The sequence below is a fragment of the Halichondria panicea genome, chromosome 5, assembly GCF_963675165.1.
Source record: "Halichondria panicea chromosome 5, odHalPani1.1, whole genome shotgun sequence".
Taxonomy (NCBI): Eukaryota; Metazoa; Porifera; class Demospongiae; order Suberitida; family Halichondriidae; genus Halichondria; species Halichondria panicea.
This window is the reverse complement of record NC_087381.1, coordinates 2,462,261-2,480,187: the sequence shown is the minus strand read 5'-3', so window position 1 is coordinate 2,480,187 and position 17,927 is coordinate 2,462,261. Positions and strand designations below refer to the sequence as shown.

General features: G+C 37.4%; 2 protein-coding genes across 2 annotated transcripts; one reads left to right on the top strand and one right to left on the bottom strand.

Moving 5' to 3' along the window:
* Positions 1-12,749: 12,749 nt before the first annotated feature.
* On the bottom strand, positions 12,750-14,963 carry LOC135336685 (TNF receptor-associated factor 4-like). Its single transcript, XM_064532543.1, has one exon. The coding sequence runs from the start codon at positions 14,917-14,919 to the stop codon at positions 13,549-13,551; it is 1,371 nt and encodes a 456-aa protein (XP_064388613.1). The 5' UTR covers positions 14,920-14,963; the 3' UTR covers positions 12,750-13,548.
* Positions 14,964-15,095: 132 nt separating this feature from the next.
* On the top strand, positions 15,096-17,157 carry LOC135336684 (tyrosine-protein kinase csk-1-like). The gene has a single exon (XM_064532542.1). It carries the CDS (start codon positions 15,163-15,165, stop codon positions 16,993-16,995), a length of 1,833 nt encoding a protein of 610 aa, XP_064388612.1. The 5' UTR covers positions 15,096-15,162; the 3' UTR covers positions 16,996-17,157.
* Positions 17,158-17,927: the final 770 nt, after the last annotated feature.

Genomic DNA, 17,927 nt, shown 5'->3' with positions numbered 1-17,927 from the left:
GAACAGAACAAGTAGTGCTCCTTTGGAATAGAACCATCTCACTCTGTACTTGCACTTCATGGCTTAATTACCATGTGTCCAATTTCACTGTATCCACTATAGCTATAATATTATGGCATGGCGCAAGTATAGCTATAGATCTATATGATTTCCAAATGAAACTAAAAGTATACCATATAGAGTGAGGCAGCAATTCCAATGATTCACACATGTATTCACCTAGTGCTGCATGTATCAATGAAAGCACCGCGGGTGCTGATGCCTCGGTGGAGGTGCCAAAGCTACATAACATAAAACTACTAATAGCTAGCTTTTATACACACATTGATTATAATTATCATGATGAACATCTTTAATTTTGCTGCATGCAATCAACCGAATAGTGGGTAATGATCAACCATGATTGTTGTTAAAAACGATCGATGCCAAAAGTCTAAAATTATGGCTGCAAGTCAGCAGAGCCTTGCAGCTCTCTGCTCACTCTTGCACAGCAGCTACCAATAGCTAGCGTTCTAATGCAGAGCTAACTACTAAGTAGAGTAGTAACACTCGGTGAACAAGTTTTGCTACGGACTCTTCTGAAAAGGCATTCCAAGTAAGCAAAACTAGGCATAACTCGAGAACAAAGCATTATTTTGCAAATCCACGAATTAAAATCCAAGTAAACATGACTAGAAGCCTATAGAAACTCTTACTTGCACTTGATTCATCCTTGAGCAGCTGTAGCGGTCCACACACACACACACACAACCACACTACCGTATACCTCGCTTGTGCATGCGCACCGAGGCATAATAGACTAATTAGGTTTTCCAAAAGGCTTTGGAAAGGCTTTTAACATAATTAAGGTCTAAGGTCTAACTTTCTTATTGACGGTGTAAAAACGAGTGTTGTGTTAATTGTGTGTATTTATATTGATTATCAAACCTCGATAAAACGGAAAAATGTTTATCTTTCTTGCTAACAGTATAATTATATTAAATGATGAGCCTCATTAAAATTCATTAGTCTGCATGCATGTGCATTGAGATTCACAAGCGAAATTTCCCCAATTTGAAAGTGCTATTATTATAATAGCCACATCAAATTCACTTAGTACACTGGGAAGCTTCCCAAAGAACCTTTCAACACAAAGGCGGTGTTATCTTTCTCTTTCTTTGATGTGGTTCAATATGTATGCTAATCATAAACCTTTCCCATGCACTCAGTATTATCAGATTCACTACTTCATGGATCTCAGCACGTGATTAGGCATGAAAATTTTTTCAAAGTTTGAATCAGAATAGGCTGTTGCTGTGTACTGGCGAGAGCGTGATTGTTCATGATGTGCTGTGATCTATCTTGACCTATCCTATTCTATCCTGATGTGTTTTGTTATGTATTTATCACACTTGTTATACCACATTTATGATGTTGTGTGATCACAGTTTTTCCTTGGTTTCCGATTATCATGCACCCTTCCTCTCCGGATTATTCTGGACTATTCTGGATTATTCTCAATCATCACCCCCCTGGGGCCTGACTCTTATAAATATATAGTTGTCCATTCATTACCCTTTTCAGTTGTTGTTGGTTCTGTTGTTTGGTTCTGTCGTTTGTATAGTTTGCTAATACGAAATTAATTCTTGTGCTTTTGTATTGTAATGCAGAGTCTCTCTTCTTACAAATTGATTAGCTCACTATAGTCTACTACTCAGTCCCAGTATATTATATCCCACGTGATAAGTAATGCCATGCACCATAATCGTCGAGTTTAAAATTAACAATAATATAGTTCAATTGTCTCATTTTCAAAACCTTATACCTGCTATACAGTATGGTGAACCACAAAATCCTATAAAGAAAAGTGCCATTCTTTGCGAGGTGATGAAACTATGAGATGAAGTAACTCGGTTATACTACAACTTCATCGGTGTACACACGAATTAACAACACAGTCGGAATGCATGCTGGTTTAACAGATAACAGCATAGTATACTACTCACCAGCAAGCACCTAGCTGTTCAAGTGTGATATTTTCTCCCTGAACACCTCTTAAAAACATGTACATACACAAATATAAAGCAAAGTAACGAGTGAGTATACATGCACTAACTATGATAATAGTAATGACTGCTAAAGTTGTAATACCAAAATACTATATAATTATATACATGTTACAGTCTGTTAAAATAGCTAGTTGTCTCTTGGAGTGAGATAACGATCGTAAACTTCTTCCACAATTGTCTGTGCAAAATAACCATCTCCCCTCACTCTTCTCTTGTACCGACGAGCCATAACACAGTAAAAGATTAGTCCAATACTGCTTAGAGTTACTTTCACACACCAAGACACAGGAAAACACAAGCTTGCCTCACAAGTATAATATTTCTTCAATAAAAAAGTTGTACCAGAACTGAGTATGGAAGATAAAATAATTAAGACAGCTATACATGCTGTGAGAAGACCTCTCATGCTGTATGGTGATTGGGAACAAAGAAATTCAAGTACTGAAGTGGTAAAAGTTTGAGTAATCAATCCTTGCATTGATCCGTAAAGTACAGAAACGGTCCAATCAATTGCTATCAAACCTCCTTCAAAGTGATAATTAATGAGGCTCAGAATCAGGCATATCAAACTAATGACAACAAAAAGAAATGAAGCAATTCCTATCCTCTTTAGAATACTTGGAAGTCTGTCTCTAAGCAGTGGAAAGATTAGAAACTCGTGCAATAAAGTCCAAACTATGAAACATAAATTCACATTATATGAAAATGATCTCACTATATGTGAATTACATATGTTCAGACCACTAGGTATATCAACATTGTGTGGATGCAAGGAAATAGGCAAGCCAATCACCATTAATGACAAGCCTACCAGGAAAATACGAAACATAGTCTTTACATCTTCAACTTGCTCTGTAGTGAATGGACCACCATATCTCGACTTTCCCAAGTCAACTCTTGAAGGTATGTCTTCCTCCCAGTATGCAGTGAGAGCACTGCGATTGAGGGGAGCTTTGTGCTTGGCTGCAAACTTGAGAACTTGGTAGATGGTTCTGAGGGAGTTAGGTGACTTTGGTTCAATTATTAGCCAATTTTTGGAGAGACAAAAATCTGAAATAAGAACACAGCTTAAAGACAGAACAAGAAGCAAGCTCCAAACCTGTTGGTAGTTGGTATACAATGAAACATCCAAACAGTCTACCTTCAGAGTATATAAAACATTGCTTAAATAGCTTCCTAATATAGCACAATATACAAACCAAGTGATAAAGCTGCTAATGCTGGAGCTTGAAGCATCAGGCATCTGATCCATACCCAGTTGAAACAATACTAAAGAGCAACCAACACATCCTATAATTAAAAAAACATAAATCAGAAACAAAAACAATTTCAGAACCAAAGCGTTACCTACAAACGGTGCAATTAAGTGATAGAAGCAATTAAAAACAGTAGCAAGGAATAAAAGCAATACACCAAATCTTACTACTTTATAGTTTCCAAACTTTGCGTCAGCCAGCCATCCTGTTAGTGGCACCGTCAAAATTAACAGAAGCAATAAAACACCGTACATCCAATAGCCATCTGTTGAATATTTTATGGAAGGCAAGAAAATCATCTGATTCATTGATATGATGACAAATGTAACAAGCAGTAACCAGAACAAAACAAGTAGTGCTCCTTTGGAATAGAACCATCTCACTCTGTACTTGCACTTCATGGCTAAACCATACGTTCAAATTCGAATTCACTACAATCTGTTGCATTTGACACAAGAGCTACATTTATTGACTTCTCACATGAAACTTAGCACGCACACAGTAGGGCTGCATTTCTGAATGCTTTACAAGCAAATATTCATCAAGTGCTTCTGAACAATCAATTATTGTCTGTGGCATCAACACAAGCATGGCTGCAGCTACATCATCATGTATACGATATTCTCAAATGAAACTAAAAGTTTGCACACAGTAGGGCTGCATTTCTGAATGCTTTACAATCAAAAAATTTCATCAAATGCTTATAAACAATCAAACTAAAAAAACATTTGCAATGTGAACGTTGCTAGGATTGCCAGGAAAAGAAAAGCGTGAAAAAGTAAAGAAACAAGAAATTCGGCGAGTGCATAACTCCAATCCGTTACAACTTCATTCACATGTACTGTTTCAATTTTTTTGTTCGTTCAGTTTGTGCTTTTCCCTTCAGTATAATTATAGTGAATTTTTTGCAAGCTATATAATGTTTGTGATGTTTTTCCTTACAGTGTTGAGCAAACATGCAAGTGTTGGATGTGTGGGTGGATGATTGTGAATTCAGTGATTCGTGGTTCATTTTTACCCAATTTGTATTTTGATTCTAAAATCATTATCAACAGTAGGCCACTCGGCTGTACATGTTCATGGCGTTGTAACGGATTGGAGTTATGCACTCGCCGAATTTCTTGTTTCTTTACTTTTTCACGCTTTTCTTTTCCTGGCAATCCTAGCAACGTTCACATTGCAAATGTTTTTTTAGTTTGATTCCCTTTCTTTTTCAGTACAGCAGTATTTTTATAATGATATGTGAAATGCCTAAGAGGAATGTCAAGAAGCAAGAGAAGTTCAAGAAGAGAAGAGAAGACAGGCCATGCAGACTCGACTGGAATATATGAACACAATTCTTATTACAGTGTTCATTTATCTATGCATGTTATATACTAGAGTGTATACTTCAAAGTGCAAAAGCATGGAGGCCTATGGTAGATCTAGCCAGTAGCATACCTGAGTTGGAATGGAAAGAAGTTGGAGAAAAGGACTCAACTAGGGACTGTTTACGTTTGTGTACCGATCGATGTCACAGCCGGTTAACCAGCCACGCCCATCTCATAAGTTGCCATGTGCGTTGCTGTGGCAGTCATTTAAAGATGGCGGAATTGCATAGGTAAGAAAAGTGGAGCCTGAGAGGTCATCTGCCTCTTGGAAGCGGACGAAATTCTGAGAAAAACGCCCATGGTCGGGGTTCTAGTCGACTAGAGGCTGTAATCTAGCATCTTCTGAACATGTCTGTACAAGGAGGAAATGCTTTCCAAGAAAGTTACTTACCGTATATGCTCGATCAGAGGCCGCTCTTGTATAAAGGCCGCACTCAAATAGTAGCCTCCCTTGCTAGCAAAATGAAACATTTAGTAGCCGCTCTCAAATAGTAGCCTCAGTGAACTAGCATTTCTGTACGTGGGCCAAAACGTAGCTACAAGTAGCAGCTTGTTAGTGCTTCACAAAGACTTTCTCATGGCAGAGTTCAAGTTTATGCAGGTGAAAACAACTTTAGATGACAAACTAAATTATCTGGAGCTAATAAACGCCGCTCTTGAACAGTGGCCTCTCTTGAATTGTAGCCTCCTCTTCCAGCAAAATGAAACATTTAGTAGCCGCGGCTCCTGATCAAGCATATACGGTACTTACTTACTTACCGTATATCTTCTAATTTATCGGACACTTCTAATTACCCCGGACACTCTTTTGGGCAATTTTCGTTGTTCTAATACAACGGACACTCCAGTGCTTTAATATTACATTTGTTCTAAATATCCGGACAATACCCTTGAAAAGTTGAGTTTCATTCCATAGACGGCAAGTAAGACTTAGAGTGCTGCAGTTAGATAGCTTTGAGTAGCTAGTTTTAGATAGCTAGTGCAACTATTCAGTCGCACACTGTTCTATTAAACTTAGCTAGCTCGCATGCAGCTGCTTGCTTGTTCTAATTATTCCGGACACTTTGCATGCTCTATAAAAATCTGTTCCAATTATACCCGGACAATTTCCAAAATAATTATTTTTTACTGTCCGATAAATTAGAAGATATACGGTACTTACTTAGTCAGTCAGACGAAACGCGGTGAAATATGAAAATAGTGCAATTTTTCAAATATCAATAGTAATGCATGAGTATATTCATTGACTATAATTTCACACATTTAGACAGATAAAAGGCTAACTAAGCTATCTGTCAACTCAGTTTCTTGATGTGGCCCTTCCCTGCAGAAATAGAGCAGTCTAAACACAAGTCAAAATTTGTGCAATAATTGAAAACACACTACTGCACTGTCAATCCTATGTACAACCTACTGGTTGTACTAATCAATTATTGGAAGTTATAATCTGTGGCATTGACACAAGCATGGCTGCAGCTACATCATCATGTATATGATATTCTCAAATGAAATTAAGTTTACACCTATAGCTACAGTAACCACGTTTTTATGTTTCACAAGCTTCTCAAGTGCTTCCTCAATTGCTTCCGAATAATCGATAGAATTGTTGTCCCATGAACCTTTTTATCTAATTAGAATACTAACGAAAGTGCTACGTATATGTACGTCACTTAACATGGGAAAGGGCTTTTCAACACAGAGGTGTATGATAACTGTCTTATCGTCTGACTGCACCTATATTTTCGTCCTTTTCTTAGTACCGTATAGCGGGTAATTTTCATTAGTGCAAATTATTTTGTATGAACTACCATTTGCGTATTTTAAATATTCATACAGCTCAATAATTATAGTGATGTTGAACCTATTGCAGTGCAATAATTTCATTTTCGTGTGATGCTCTATAAATCGAAGAAAATAACCAACTATACGGTATATAGAATGTGCGATGGTCGTTTTTTAGAGTGTACAATCTACCGCGCATGATGTGCATTAGCCTCGATCCCAGGCCGAGTTTTCGCTTTTATAACGGTTAGGCGAACTAAAAGCGAAAACTCGGCCTGGGATCGAGGCTAGATGTGCATTAACTACTGTCTCATATTTGCTTTTCATACATAGTAATACTCGTATCCATTACTTATTATTTTAACGTACCATAATAATTATAGTGCATGGTTAGGACGAAAGCAGCGGCTAGTTCATTGGGTACGGCAGGATAGTCACTGATATACAGGCATCACCTGATCCCTGTAGGGGGACACGTACAACTTTCACAGTGCAACAAAATAAATGCCTGATGCATGCATAGTGGCCCTTAAGCTAGACCACCATTCACCTAGCCTTGAATCCAGGCCGATTAAAATACTAATCGGCCTGGATTCGAGGCTACCATTCACCACAACTACATGCATGTATGTGGGTTGACATGAAACTAAAAGTATTATGATTCAGACTAACAACTGCATATGAATAACAAGGGATTCACCAGGTGCTTCTGAATAACAAAATCAACCCTTTTCAACATAAAATTTGATTGGTCTTTCCATAGATATGGAAACTTTCTCTGGTTTTTTGATGTGTCCTAATCACATAAAAATGAATAATTAATCCTTACCTACTTTTTAGGGATACAGTATCCTAGTCAGACACATAAAGTTATTCTCTCCAGGAACATCTTTTGTTTTTCAAACAGAGAAGGGATGTCATATCAGAAATATACATCTACTTTAGGCCGTAGAGCTAATTAATATTGCCTCGGCATTGTCCCATAAGATTGTTAATTTTACCGTATTCACCACAATCAGTCGACACATGCAGCTATGTGTATATGATTGTGGGTTCTTATCAAATGAAACTAAATGTACCATGTTCGCACACTAAACTTAAGTGTCAAGTGCTTCCTCAATTGCTTCAATTTTGAAGTTGTTGTCCTATGAACCACCTTTTAATGTGATCATTATAATCCTACTAAAATTATATGTACAATTATAACAGTAACGGATTGGAGTTATGCTCTCGTCTGATTTCTTGTTTCCACGCTTTTTGGTGGTTCCCCCGACCAATCCTAGCAATTTTTCACATTGCAAATGTTTTTCTAGTCGAATGATAATTATACACAATTGGACAGTGTGGAAGACGAGATGGATACACAGAGGTAAAATGAAACCACACAGTGCATGACTGTACGTACTAAGAGACAAATAAAGCTAATAATGACTATCATAATTATGTGAAGAAAAAAGTTTATGAATACATTCATATACGTATACTAGGTTGCTCTGTTATAATTATATCTTAGTTGTATTGTTCAGTGATACATGTCGTTGGAAAGGTATCGATCATAGACCTCCTCCACCACTCTGTGTACATTGTATTCCTCGTCTCTAACTCTCCTCTTGTACCAGCGAGCCAGGAGGCAGTACAGGATGAATCCAAACAAAGTAATCGCTACCATGACTGATGAATATATTATATAGTTGTAGCATTTGTCGCAAAACCTCATTGTGATACGGAAGAAAACTTCACCAAGGGCTAATGATGAAACATGAAGTAATAATGCAAATCCCGCCAATAGACCACGCATGTTATATGGAGATTGCGCACAAGCAAACAACAGAATACAGTTTGTCAAAAAGGATAAGTTAACAAGACCACCAATTATTGAACTAGCTATTTCAATCCAAATTTGTATATCATGGAAATAGCTCACAATTTCTGCACTCAATATTCCTATATTTGCTACCACAATGATGAAGCAAGCAAATCCAATCTGTTTTAGGATACTTGGTGGTTCCATTTTAACTAGAGGATAAACTATAAATTCTGAGATAAGCGTTACTAACATTGCACAGACACACGGGTGATATGTGAAACTAATAAGTGAAGCAGTGCATTTGTTGATAGATGGTAATGGTTGGTGATCAAGATATACACGTAATTTGCGAATTGATAATGAGACAAAAAACAGTGGTATTTGGATAACGATAATCTTAAAGAACGTTTTCATATCTTCAACTTGCTCTGTAGTGAATGGTCCACCGAATCTCGACTTTCCCAGGTCCGTTCTTGAAGGTATGTCTTCCTCCCAGTATGTGAGAGCACTGCGATTGAGAGGAGCTTTGTGCTTGGCAGCATACTTTAGATTTTGGTAGATGATTTTGAGGGACTGAGGTGATTTTGGTTCAATTATTAACCATTTTGGGGCTAAAATAAAAATACTACAGCACAGAATGCTCATAGCAAGCACTGGGTAGAGACTAAAGAAAATGAAATCATTATCAGGATCCACGAAAGCACAAGATACTGTACTGTTTAGGATAATGTCACTAATCCATACACCAAAAAGAGCTGAGAAAATGAACCACTCAATTAAACTTATAATGTTGTCAGACGAAGCATCTGGCATCTGATCCAAGCCTAGCTGAAGAGCTGTTACTGTGCATGCACTAACTCCAAGATATGCAACTAACACAGCTGCAGTTGTAGCAACCATAGTAACAGTCGGATTAACTCTTACATCTTTAATAATCAAACAATTACATGTCAATACTGTTGAGATAAACAATAGTAGTACACCGAACCTAAACACCTTGAAGTTTCCATACCGTACATCAGCTAGCCAGCCCGCTATGGGGATAAAGGTGATTATAGGTATCAGAAGAACTGTTTGATCATTGTAGGAATGATAGGTTTTGATACTCCATGAATTGTTGAGTATACGAAATAAGAAATTCATTGCTGATGTAATAAGCATCACCCACACAAGAACTAGAAAAGCTCCTTTTGAGTAGAAATATCGCAGCTTGTACTTCATCTTTTTTTCTTTTTCTTTTTCTTTGAATAAGTGTAAAATTAATGATCTAGCTAACTATACTCTAAATTTTCTCATTTTGACATTTATCACTTTCTATTTCCATGTAAACAAGTATCAATTGTGCGTATGAATGCATGTGGGAATATCTATCACAATTAGTCTACACAGCTTCTGTTATTCAAACACCTGTATAATGATATACACAATTGGACAGTGTGGAGGACGAGATCATATGGCAAGCGGAGTGGTTCAAAAATAGAAAGCACAAAACGTACTGTTATTTATTATGCCTTAAAACCTATGTGTGTTGGCTAAAAACGTACCTGTTTTCTCCTAAAAACTTACGTGTTTCATTATACCGCTATTATGTCTTCCTGCAACGTAAGGTGTTTTATTATAAACGTACGTGTTTTGTTATAAACATACGTGTTTCATTTTACGCAAAAACCTATTCTTGGAGACGTATTAATGTAATAATTAGCCAGCTACGCTTTTTGTGCAAGTCTCTATGTCACTTGCTAGGTGTTTCAGATATATATAACCTGGCACGTACGTTTTTGTATGAAAAACCACGTATGTTTATAATAAATAACATTACGTTGCAGGAGACGTAGCGGTATAATGAAACACTTACGTTTATAGAAAACACGTACGTTTTTAGGCATAATAACAGTACGTTTTGTGCTTTCTATTTTTGAACCACTCCGCTTGCCATAAGATCGATACATATTTTATTATATATAGGTACTTATAGCAGTAAACCAATCGAGCCTGAGGGCGCAAGCCAGAGGAGGGAAAGATTGGCTGTAATAATTTTGATTGAAAATGAAACCACACAGTGCATGACTGTATGTATGTGCTTAAAGACAAATAAAGCTAATAATGACTATCGTAATATGTAAAGAAACAGTTTATGACCCATATACTTATACGAGGTTGCTCTGTTATAATTATATCTTAGTTGTTCAGTGGTACATGTCGTTGGAAAGGTATCGATCATAGACCTCCTCCACCACTCTGTGTGCATTGTATTCCACTTCTCTAACTCTCCTCTTGTATACCAGCGAGCCAGGAGACAGTACCAAAACAAAGTGATCGCTACCATGGCTGATAAAAGTAGCATTTGTCGCAAAACTTCATCGTGGTATGGAAGAAAACTTCACCAAGGTTTAATGATGAGGCGTGAAGTAATAATGCAAATCCCACCAATAAACCACGCATGTTATATGGAGATTGCGCACAAGCAAACAACAGAACAGTACGTATTTGTCAAGAAGGAAATGTGAACAAGACCATCAATAATTGAACTAGCTATTTCAATTGTATATCATGGAAATAGCTCACAAATTCTGCACTCAATATTCCATGCTATCACAATGATGAAGCAAGCAAATCCAATCTGTTTCAGGATACTTGGTGGTTCCATTTTAATGAGGATAGACTATAAACTGAGATAAGCATTACTAACATTGCACAGACACATGGGTGATAAATGAAGAGACTAATAAGTGAAGCAGTGCATATAATTATGTCGACAGAGGAGGTTAATGGTTGGTGATTAATATGTACAAATAATTTCCGAAATGACAATGAGACAATAAATAATGATATTTGGATAACAATAAGCTTGAAGAATGTTTTCACATCTTCAACTTGTTCTGTAGTGAATGGACCACCATATCTCGACTTTCCAAGGTCCTTCTTGAAGGTATGTCTTCCTCCCAGTATGTGAGAGCACTGCGATTGAGGGGAGCTTTGTGCTTGGCTGCAAACTTGAGAACTTGGTAGATGATGTTGAGGGATTGAGGTGGCTTTGGTTCAATTATTAGCCATTTGAGGGCTAAAAGAAATATACTATAGCACAGAATGCTCATAGCAAACACTGGGTAGAGACTTGAATTTATTGTCAGGATCTACAGAAGTACATACTTTTGTACTACAGAAGTACATACTTTTGTACTTCTTATGATTACTTCACTGCTCCATTCACCAAAGAGAGCTGAAAAAATGAACCACTTTATAAAACTTATAATGTTGTCATGCAGACGAAGCATCTGGCATCTGATCCAAGCCTATAGCTGAAGAGCTGTTACTATATATGCATGCACTAACTCCAAGATAAGCACCTAACACAGCTGCAGTTGTAGCAACCCTAGTAACAGTCGGATGAACTCCCTCTTCTTTAATTATCAGAAAAATACAGGTCATTACCGTTGAAACAAATAATAGCAGTACACCGAACCTAAACACCTTGAAGTTTCCATACTTGACATCAGCTAGCCAGCCCACTATGGGGATAAATGCAATCATCGAAATTTGGATCCTTATTGGTTTGCCAATGGATACCTCCTGATTTGGTGAGCATAAGAAATAGGAAAGTCGATGTTGATGTTATAAGCATTCTCTACACAAGAACTAGAAAAGTTCCCTTTGAGTAGAAATATCGCAACTTGTACCTCATCCTTTCTGTTAGAAGTATTTTAACAGAGCTAAAATAATGATATTAGACTAGTTAAATAGGGATGCATTTAACATCAGATGGGGCTACTTCCTGTTTAGCAGCATAATTGTGGTCAAATGCAAGGCCAGGTATAAGGGATCATGTGTTGCACATAATGTGCATAATACAATTATTGTGCACTATAGCTACTGCTAGCTCTATCACAAGCATAAACCTATTCAGTTGTCAGCTGCAGAGTCTTCCCCTCCCTTTCCACCCTTAATTCTATATAGCATGGTTTGAAAATGTTGTTATTAACGCTTATATATTACCATAATATATATACTTCTCCGCCTTCGGGCGTGATCGCTGTCAGATTAGAGTATAGGTAATTATTAAGCATAAAATTATAATTATTAAGGATAAAATTATAATGAATGTGGTATGGCCAAGCGGCTTAGCAGATGACGTGGCCAAGCGGCCAAAGCAATCATTGGCATAAGGCTTTAAAAAACTGCTATTCAGGCATGCAGTGGTATGAATGTTAGCACAGTGAGGGAGTGGCCCCGCAGTTTACCAAACCCTCCCTTTTTTCCCCTCGAGGAAATGGGGGGATATTGCCACATCATGAATGTTAAACATTGAAGCTGCACTAAGTGCTCAAACCATGCATAATTATTATACTTCTGTTTATTAGAACCTTCTTCATTTTTAAAAGAGTCAACTGCATGTGCAGTTGCCACCTCTGTTCTGCGAAGCGATTACCGTCACGACCATCACCCACCACCTTAGTGTCGATTTGTTAGTATGCTAAATATATTCTGTACGTATAGACATGCAGATATACTACAGAGTGGAATGTCCCTAGACTGGACACAGCTAGTATGTATGGCATCAATTAAATTTACTATCAATCTTTCCTGTTGTGAAACAATTATCTGGTAAGAACTTATACGACTAATATAGATGCCGTCCTTGGGATTTTCCAGAACATTAAAAGGTAAATTTCTCATAAATTTCTTCCTCGTCAATAGCGCTCAGGTCATCACAAGGGTCTTCCTCGTCAAAAGGAGTTTCCTTGGGGCCTTGTTTCTGGCTGTTGTCTTCTCGTGGGTCTGATCCTACATCCACATAAAGTTCTTCATTATTTAGATCTAAGCTGGAATCAACTTTTTCATTCTCAGCCAATTTGTCTACGTCAGCAACGCTATAAATTGCAGTATTTAAATTTAAAAACATGCTGATAGAAGGTCTCATATCAGGGTTCCCACTCCAACATTGAACTATGAGTTTATAATGTTCCTCTTCACAATCCTCAGGACGGTTCAAATTGTATTCTGTATTTATGAGATTTGAATTAGACGTTTTAAGAGTATGGTGGCTCATAATCTCATACTGTAAAATTCCAAATGACCAAATATCAGATTTTACGGAATATACATTTTCGGAAAGAACTTCAGGTGCAGACCATTTGATTGGTACTCTCTCTCCTTGTGGAATTTTATATTCAAATTCACCTTCTTTCAACCTTCGAGCTAACGAGAAGCTTCCTATCTTGCAATGGAATTTGTTGCCAATTAAGATTGAACGAGACGTAATACATCTGTGAATACAATTCACACTCTCAAGATAAGCCATTCCAGATGCCATGCACTTGCTCAATCATTTTCAGGCCAACACTAAAGTTTTCCTTCTTCGTGCTATTAAAAAAGTTGATCAAATTACCATGAATCAAATATTCAGTGACAATAAGGAGAGGTTCTTGGCTTGTGCCTACACCATGGAGTGTCAGAATATTGTAATGATGTAGAGTGCTCAGCATGTACGCTTCTTGAAGGAATTTCGATGGCGTCATTGAACCCGTCTTATGTTTTTTGATAGCAACTTGATGCTTTCGATGATGTAGTCCTGTCCATATTTCACTGAATTGACCAGAATACAGTTTACTTTCGAACTGAATCACGTTGTGGTTTATTTCCCACAGTGTATTGGGTGCTTTTGTTAACAACATTTTCACTGTGTTTTCCAGATGCTTATGTGTTTGTTCAAATCTATTCTCGCAATTGACAATTCTCTGAATTGATTTCTTTGTACCATTTTCAATCTTTTGCGCACGTCTTGAAGTAGTACGTTCTATCTGTTGCTCAATTGACTCCCTCATTTCATCAGTATTCATTTTGCTCACCTCTTGATAGTATTTGTATAGCCTTTCACTTACTTCCATCTGCTGAAGAAATTCGTTATTTCTCTTTTCTAATTTGCTGCAGATGAATTTCGACTGAAGATGAGTATGCTTTTGATTGTCTTCTATAAGGTGTTGGGGCATCAACCTTCTCTCAAATAGAGCACTACAACCAACGAAATTGAAGGGACATGGTACAATCAAGTGGGTACAATCTTCTGAATGTTGATTATAGTAACTAAACTGCTTTATTTGCTCTCCACAACCATTGGGGCAAGGAATAATATATTCAAAGCAGATAAAAAGATGATCACCAACAATGTTCTCTAATGCACCCACTTGATTGCAATGTTGGCATGCCACAGAGCGTTTGGGGCAAGCATTTTCTAGATGATCAGGGAGATCATGTCTTTCAAGACTCTCACCACATCCATTACTGCACTCAAAATCCATATACTTGCAGTCCACAGTCAAGTGATCGTGGATGCTTTGAATGTCTCCATTCCACTGGCAACCTCTTTCTTTCATTGGGCACTTCACTTTTAAACAAAGAATATTCTTCCATTTTGGTCTATCTAGGATGCACGTAACAGACGGCTGATTACAACCAGGGCATTCATTAAGTTTTCCTTCAATGAAGTCAGGCTCAGCACATGTTCTGCAGAGATGTGTTCCACAGCATTCAGTTAGCATTGGTTCCTTGAGGATTTTACCACATCGACTGCACAAATCGTCTTCTGTTATTGGATTATCAATAAAAGACCACTGATACTGGTGTAGATCGAACACATTTCTCTGATCATAACTTGCCATAGCAGCTATAGAGTCTTTAGCTGCATGCAACTTTATAACAGTTTTGTGCACATAATTATCATAACATGCAGCTGTTTATATAGAAATTGGCACCCGGAAGTGTAGATTGATTAACTCTGATATAGACTGCAATGTGCAACGTGCATGCACTCTTGCGACTATAAAATAAAACAAACTAGAGTCTATAGTATAATTTTAACTATTCCTGCTAGCCTGCTGCTATTCAGAAGTAGTTATATCAGTATGGATGAAACAAAGCTCTTTCTGTACGAATGGGACTTCATAGACCCTCCAACGAAAGATTATATCTGTGGCCACTGCAAGCAAGTATTTAGGAAGCCTATGATGATCGAATGCTGTGGAAGTACTTTTTGCGAATCATGTATAATGGAAGAAGATCCTTATACTTATAGTTTTTATACTTATTTGTATATGTGCCCAGATTGCAACGTTTGGGACGTTGCTGCTATTCTCAACAGAAAAAAATGGAAAAAAATAATAGAAATGGATATTAAGTGTCCATTTACTAGCAATGGTTGCTTGTGGACTGGGGAACTAAAAGCAGGAGCTGCTCATATCGATGTTCTTACTGGTGATTGTGAATACGTTATTACCACTTGTACAAATGGATGTGGAGAAAGATTGGACAAGAAGGAATTAACTGAGCACTTAAACTTTTTTTGCCCTCAGCGGCTGGTCGTTTGTAATCACTGCAACAAACAAGATAAACAAGAATTCATTAATGGAGAGCATAAGAATGTGTGCCCCGAGCTTTCTATTCAGTGCCCTAACAACTGTGGAGCGAATGCTATCAAACAAATCAATTTAGAAGATCACTTGGTTGAGTGTTCATTACATGAAATCAAATGTGATTTTAGTTACGCTGGCTGCTCTAAAACAATGCTTAGAAAAGACTTGGCAGAACATCACCAAAATAATTGGCAAATACATATTGCCTTTCTGGTCGAATTTTTTGAAGACGAACTACAAAATAAGGAATTGCAACTTCATGACTTAATTGCAGAAAAAGATGAACAATTTGAGAAGATGCTTGAACAACATAGCCAACAGCTGATGGAAAAGGATGAAGCACTGCACAAGTTGATAAAAGAGAGAGACGAAGAAATTCAAAAACAAGTGAAAGAGCAAGAAACAAAAGTAAATGGCCAGCTAGAGAAATTGACAGAAGAGTTTGAATCTAGATATCACGAACTAAAATTTAATTTAAGCAGGCTTTATCATTTACCCTCTGCAATTAGTTCACCAGTCATAGATGAACAAAAGTTAGAATCTGAAATAATTCACAGAGGTAAGAAAAATACCGAAATTTGGAAAGGAAAGTACAATAGTATTGAAATCGCAATTAAGAGACTAGTACCAGGTGCCTCTCCAGCTGAAATTCTTACTGAGATACATATCTTGGAGAAACTCGTGCATTCCAATCTTGTAAGTATGATGTTTGCGATGACAACAGGTGAAGATGTGTACATGGTATTGGAGTACATGTCAAATGGAAGCTTAGAGAATTACCTACGAAACAATAACCCCTTGCTGCTGCATCAACAAGTATTTGTTGGAAAACAACTTGCGAATGGACTTGAATATCTTCAGGAAAATCTTTGCATTCATCGACGCATTAGAGTGGATAACGTTTTAGTTGGAGAAAATTTGAAATGCAAAATAATTGATTTCAGCTCAGCAGTGGTCCTGCAGAATTATAATGAAGAGGTTATAGCTGAAAAGACCCTTAAACTACGAGTTAAATGGTGTGCTCCTGAAGTTCTTAAAGAGCACCGATTCTGCCTTAAATCTGATGTGTGGGCATATGGGATTCTTCTATGGCAGGTCATTGCAAATGGCACAGATCCTTATCCTGGACTAACGATTGAAGAAGCAGAACAACATATATGCTCAGGAACCCACATGCCACGCCCACATAACTGCTTAGGGACATTTTACACAATTATGCTGGATTGCTGGAAACTAGATCCTTGGACAAGGCCAACATTTGAATCCTTGTCTGATTTACTGGATCATGTCAAAGACTCACACAAATACACAGATATAGATCTATAGTGATTCATGCACATGCACTCTGCATACTTAAACTATCTCCATAATTAAATTATCACTTCAGTCTGTATCATAATTCTATACATTGTTTTTGTATTAATTTGGTGATAGATCATTAGACCATGGCCAGTGACTTGAGTTTGCAAATAAAACTGTGAAATTGAATGGCTTACCTTTCACACAAACAAACGGAAATGAAGGATTTTGAACATTAAAATTAATTGAAATGGGATGACATGTCATTAATTTTAGGCATATATACCACACCAAATTGTTAATTTCACGGATTTTCCGTGTTTTATTATTTTGACAGAATGCAAACAATCAGTGGCATGCAGAAGACAGAGGTCAGATCAAATTTCAGAATTTGTCTTCTTACGCGGGCCTTGAACTAGACGCTTCAAGATATAAGTTCTTAGAAACACCAATGCTGCACCCGACGATGCCACCTCCAAACTCGGCAGCTAACTACTTATTAACAATCTGTCCAGCAGTCTCCTCACTTAGGGAGGCTCTTATAGCAGGATTCACCAGATTTCGTTTGTAACGTGTTAAGTGCTCTGTACATGTGTATCTGATAACCTGGTTGATCCTGAATATCAATGAATAATGTTAGCAGCACTTGCATTGATTGACATACATATAGATCCAGCTATAAAATAGACGATACAGAATCCGCGTAGTAAGATGCTCCATCCCCTCATAATTATGCTCCTGATATACTATAATAATAGGGAATGATTGAAGAAAGCCAACGATCGAGGCAAAACATAGTTTTGTTGCCTTTCGAGGATCGCCTATATAAGTTTCAAGTATAAATATAGCGTTCAACTACTGTTTTATCACAGTTGAAGTGGTCCATGAAATTGTCTAGTTTTCTCAAACGCTTCCACACATACACGCATGCACAGGGTAATAAAACTGTGAAATGAGAT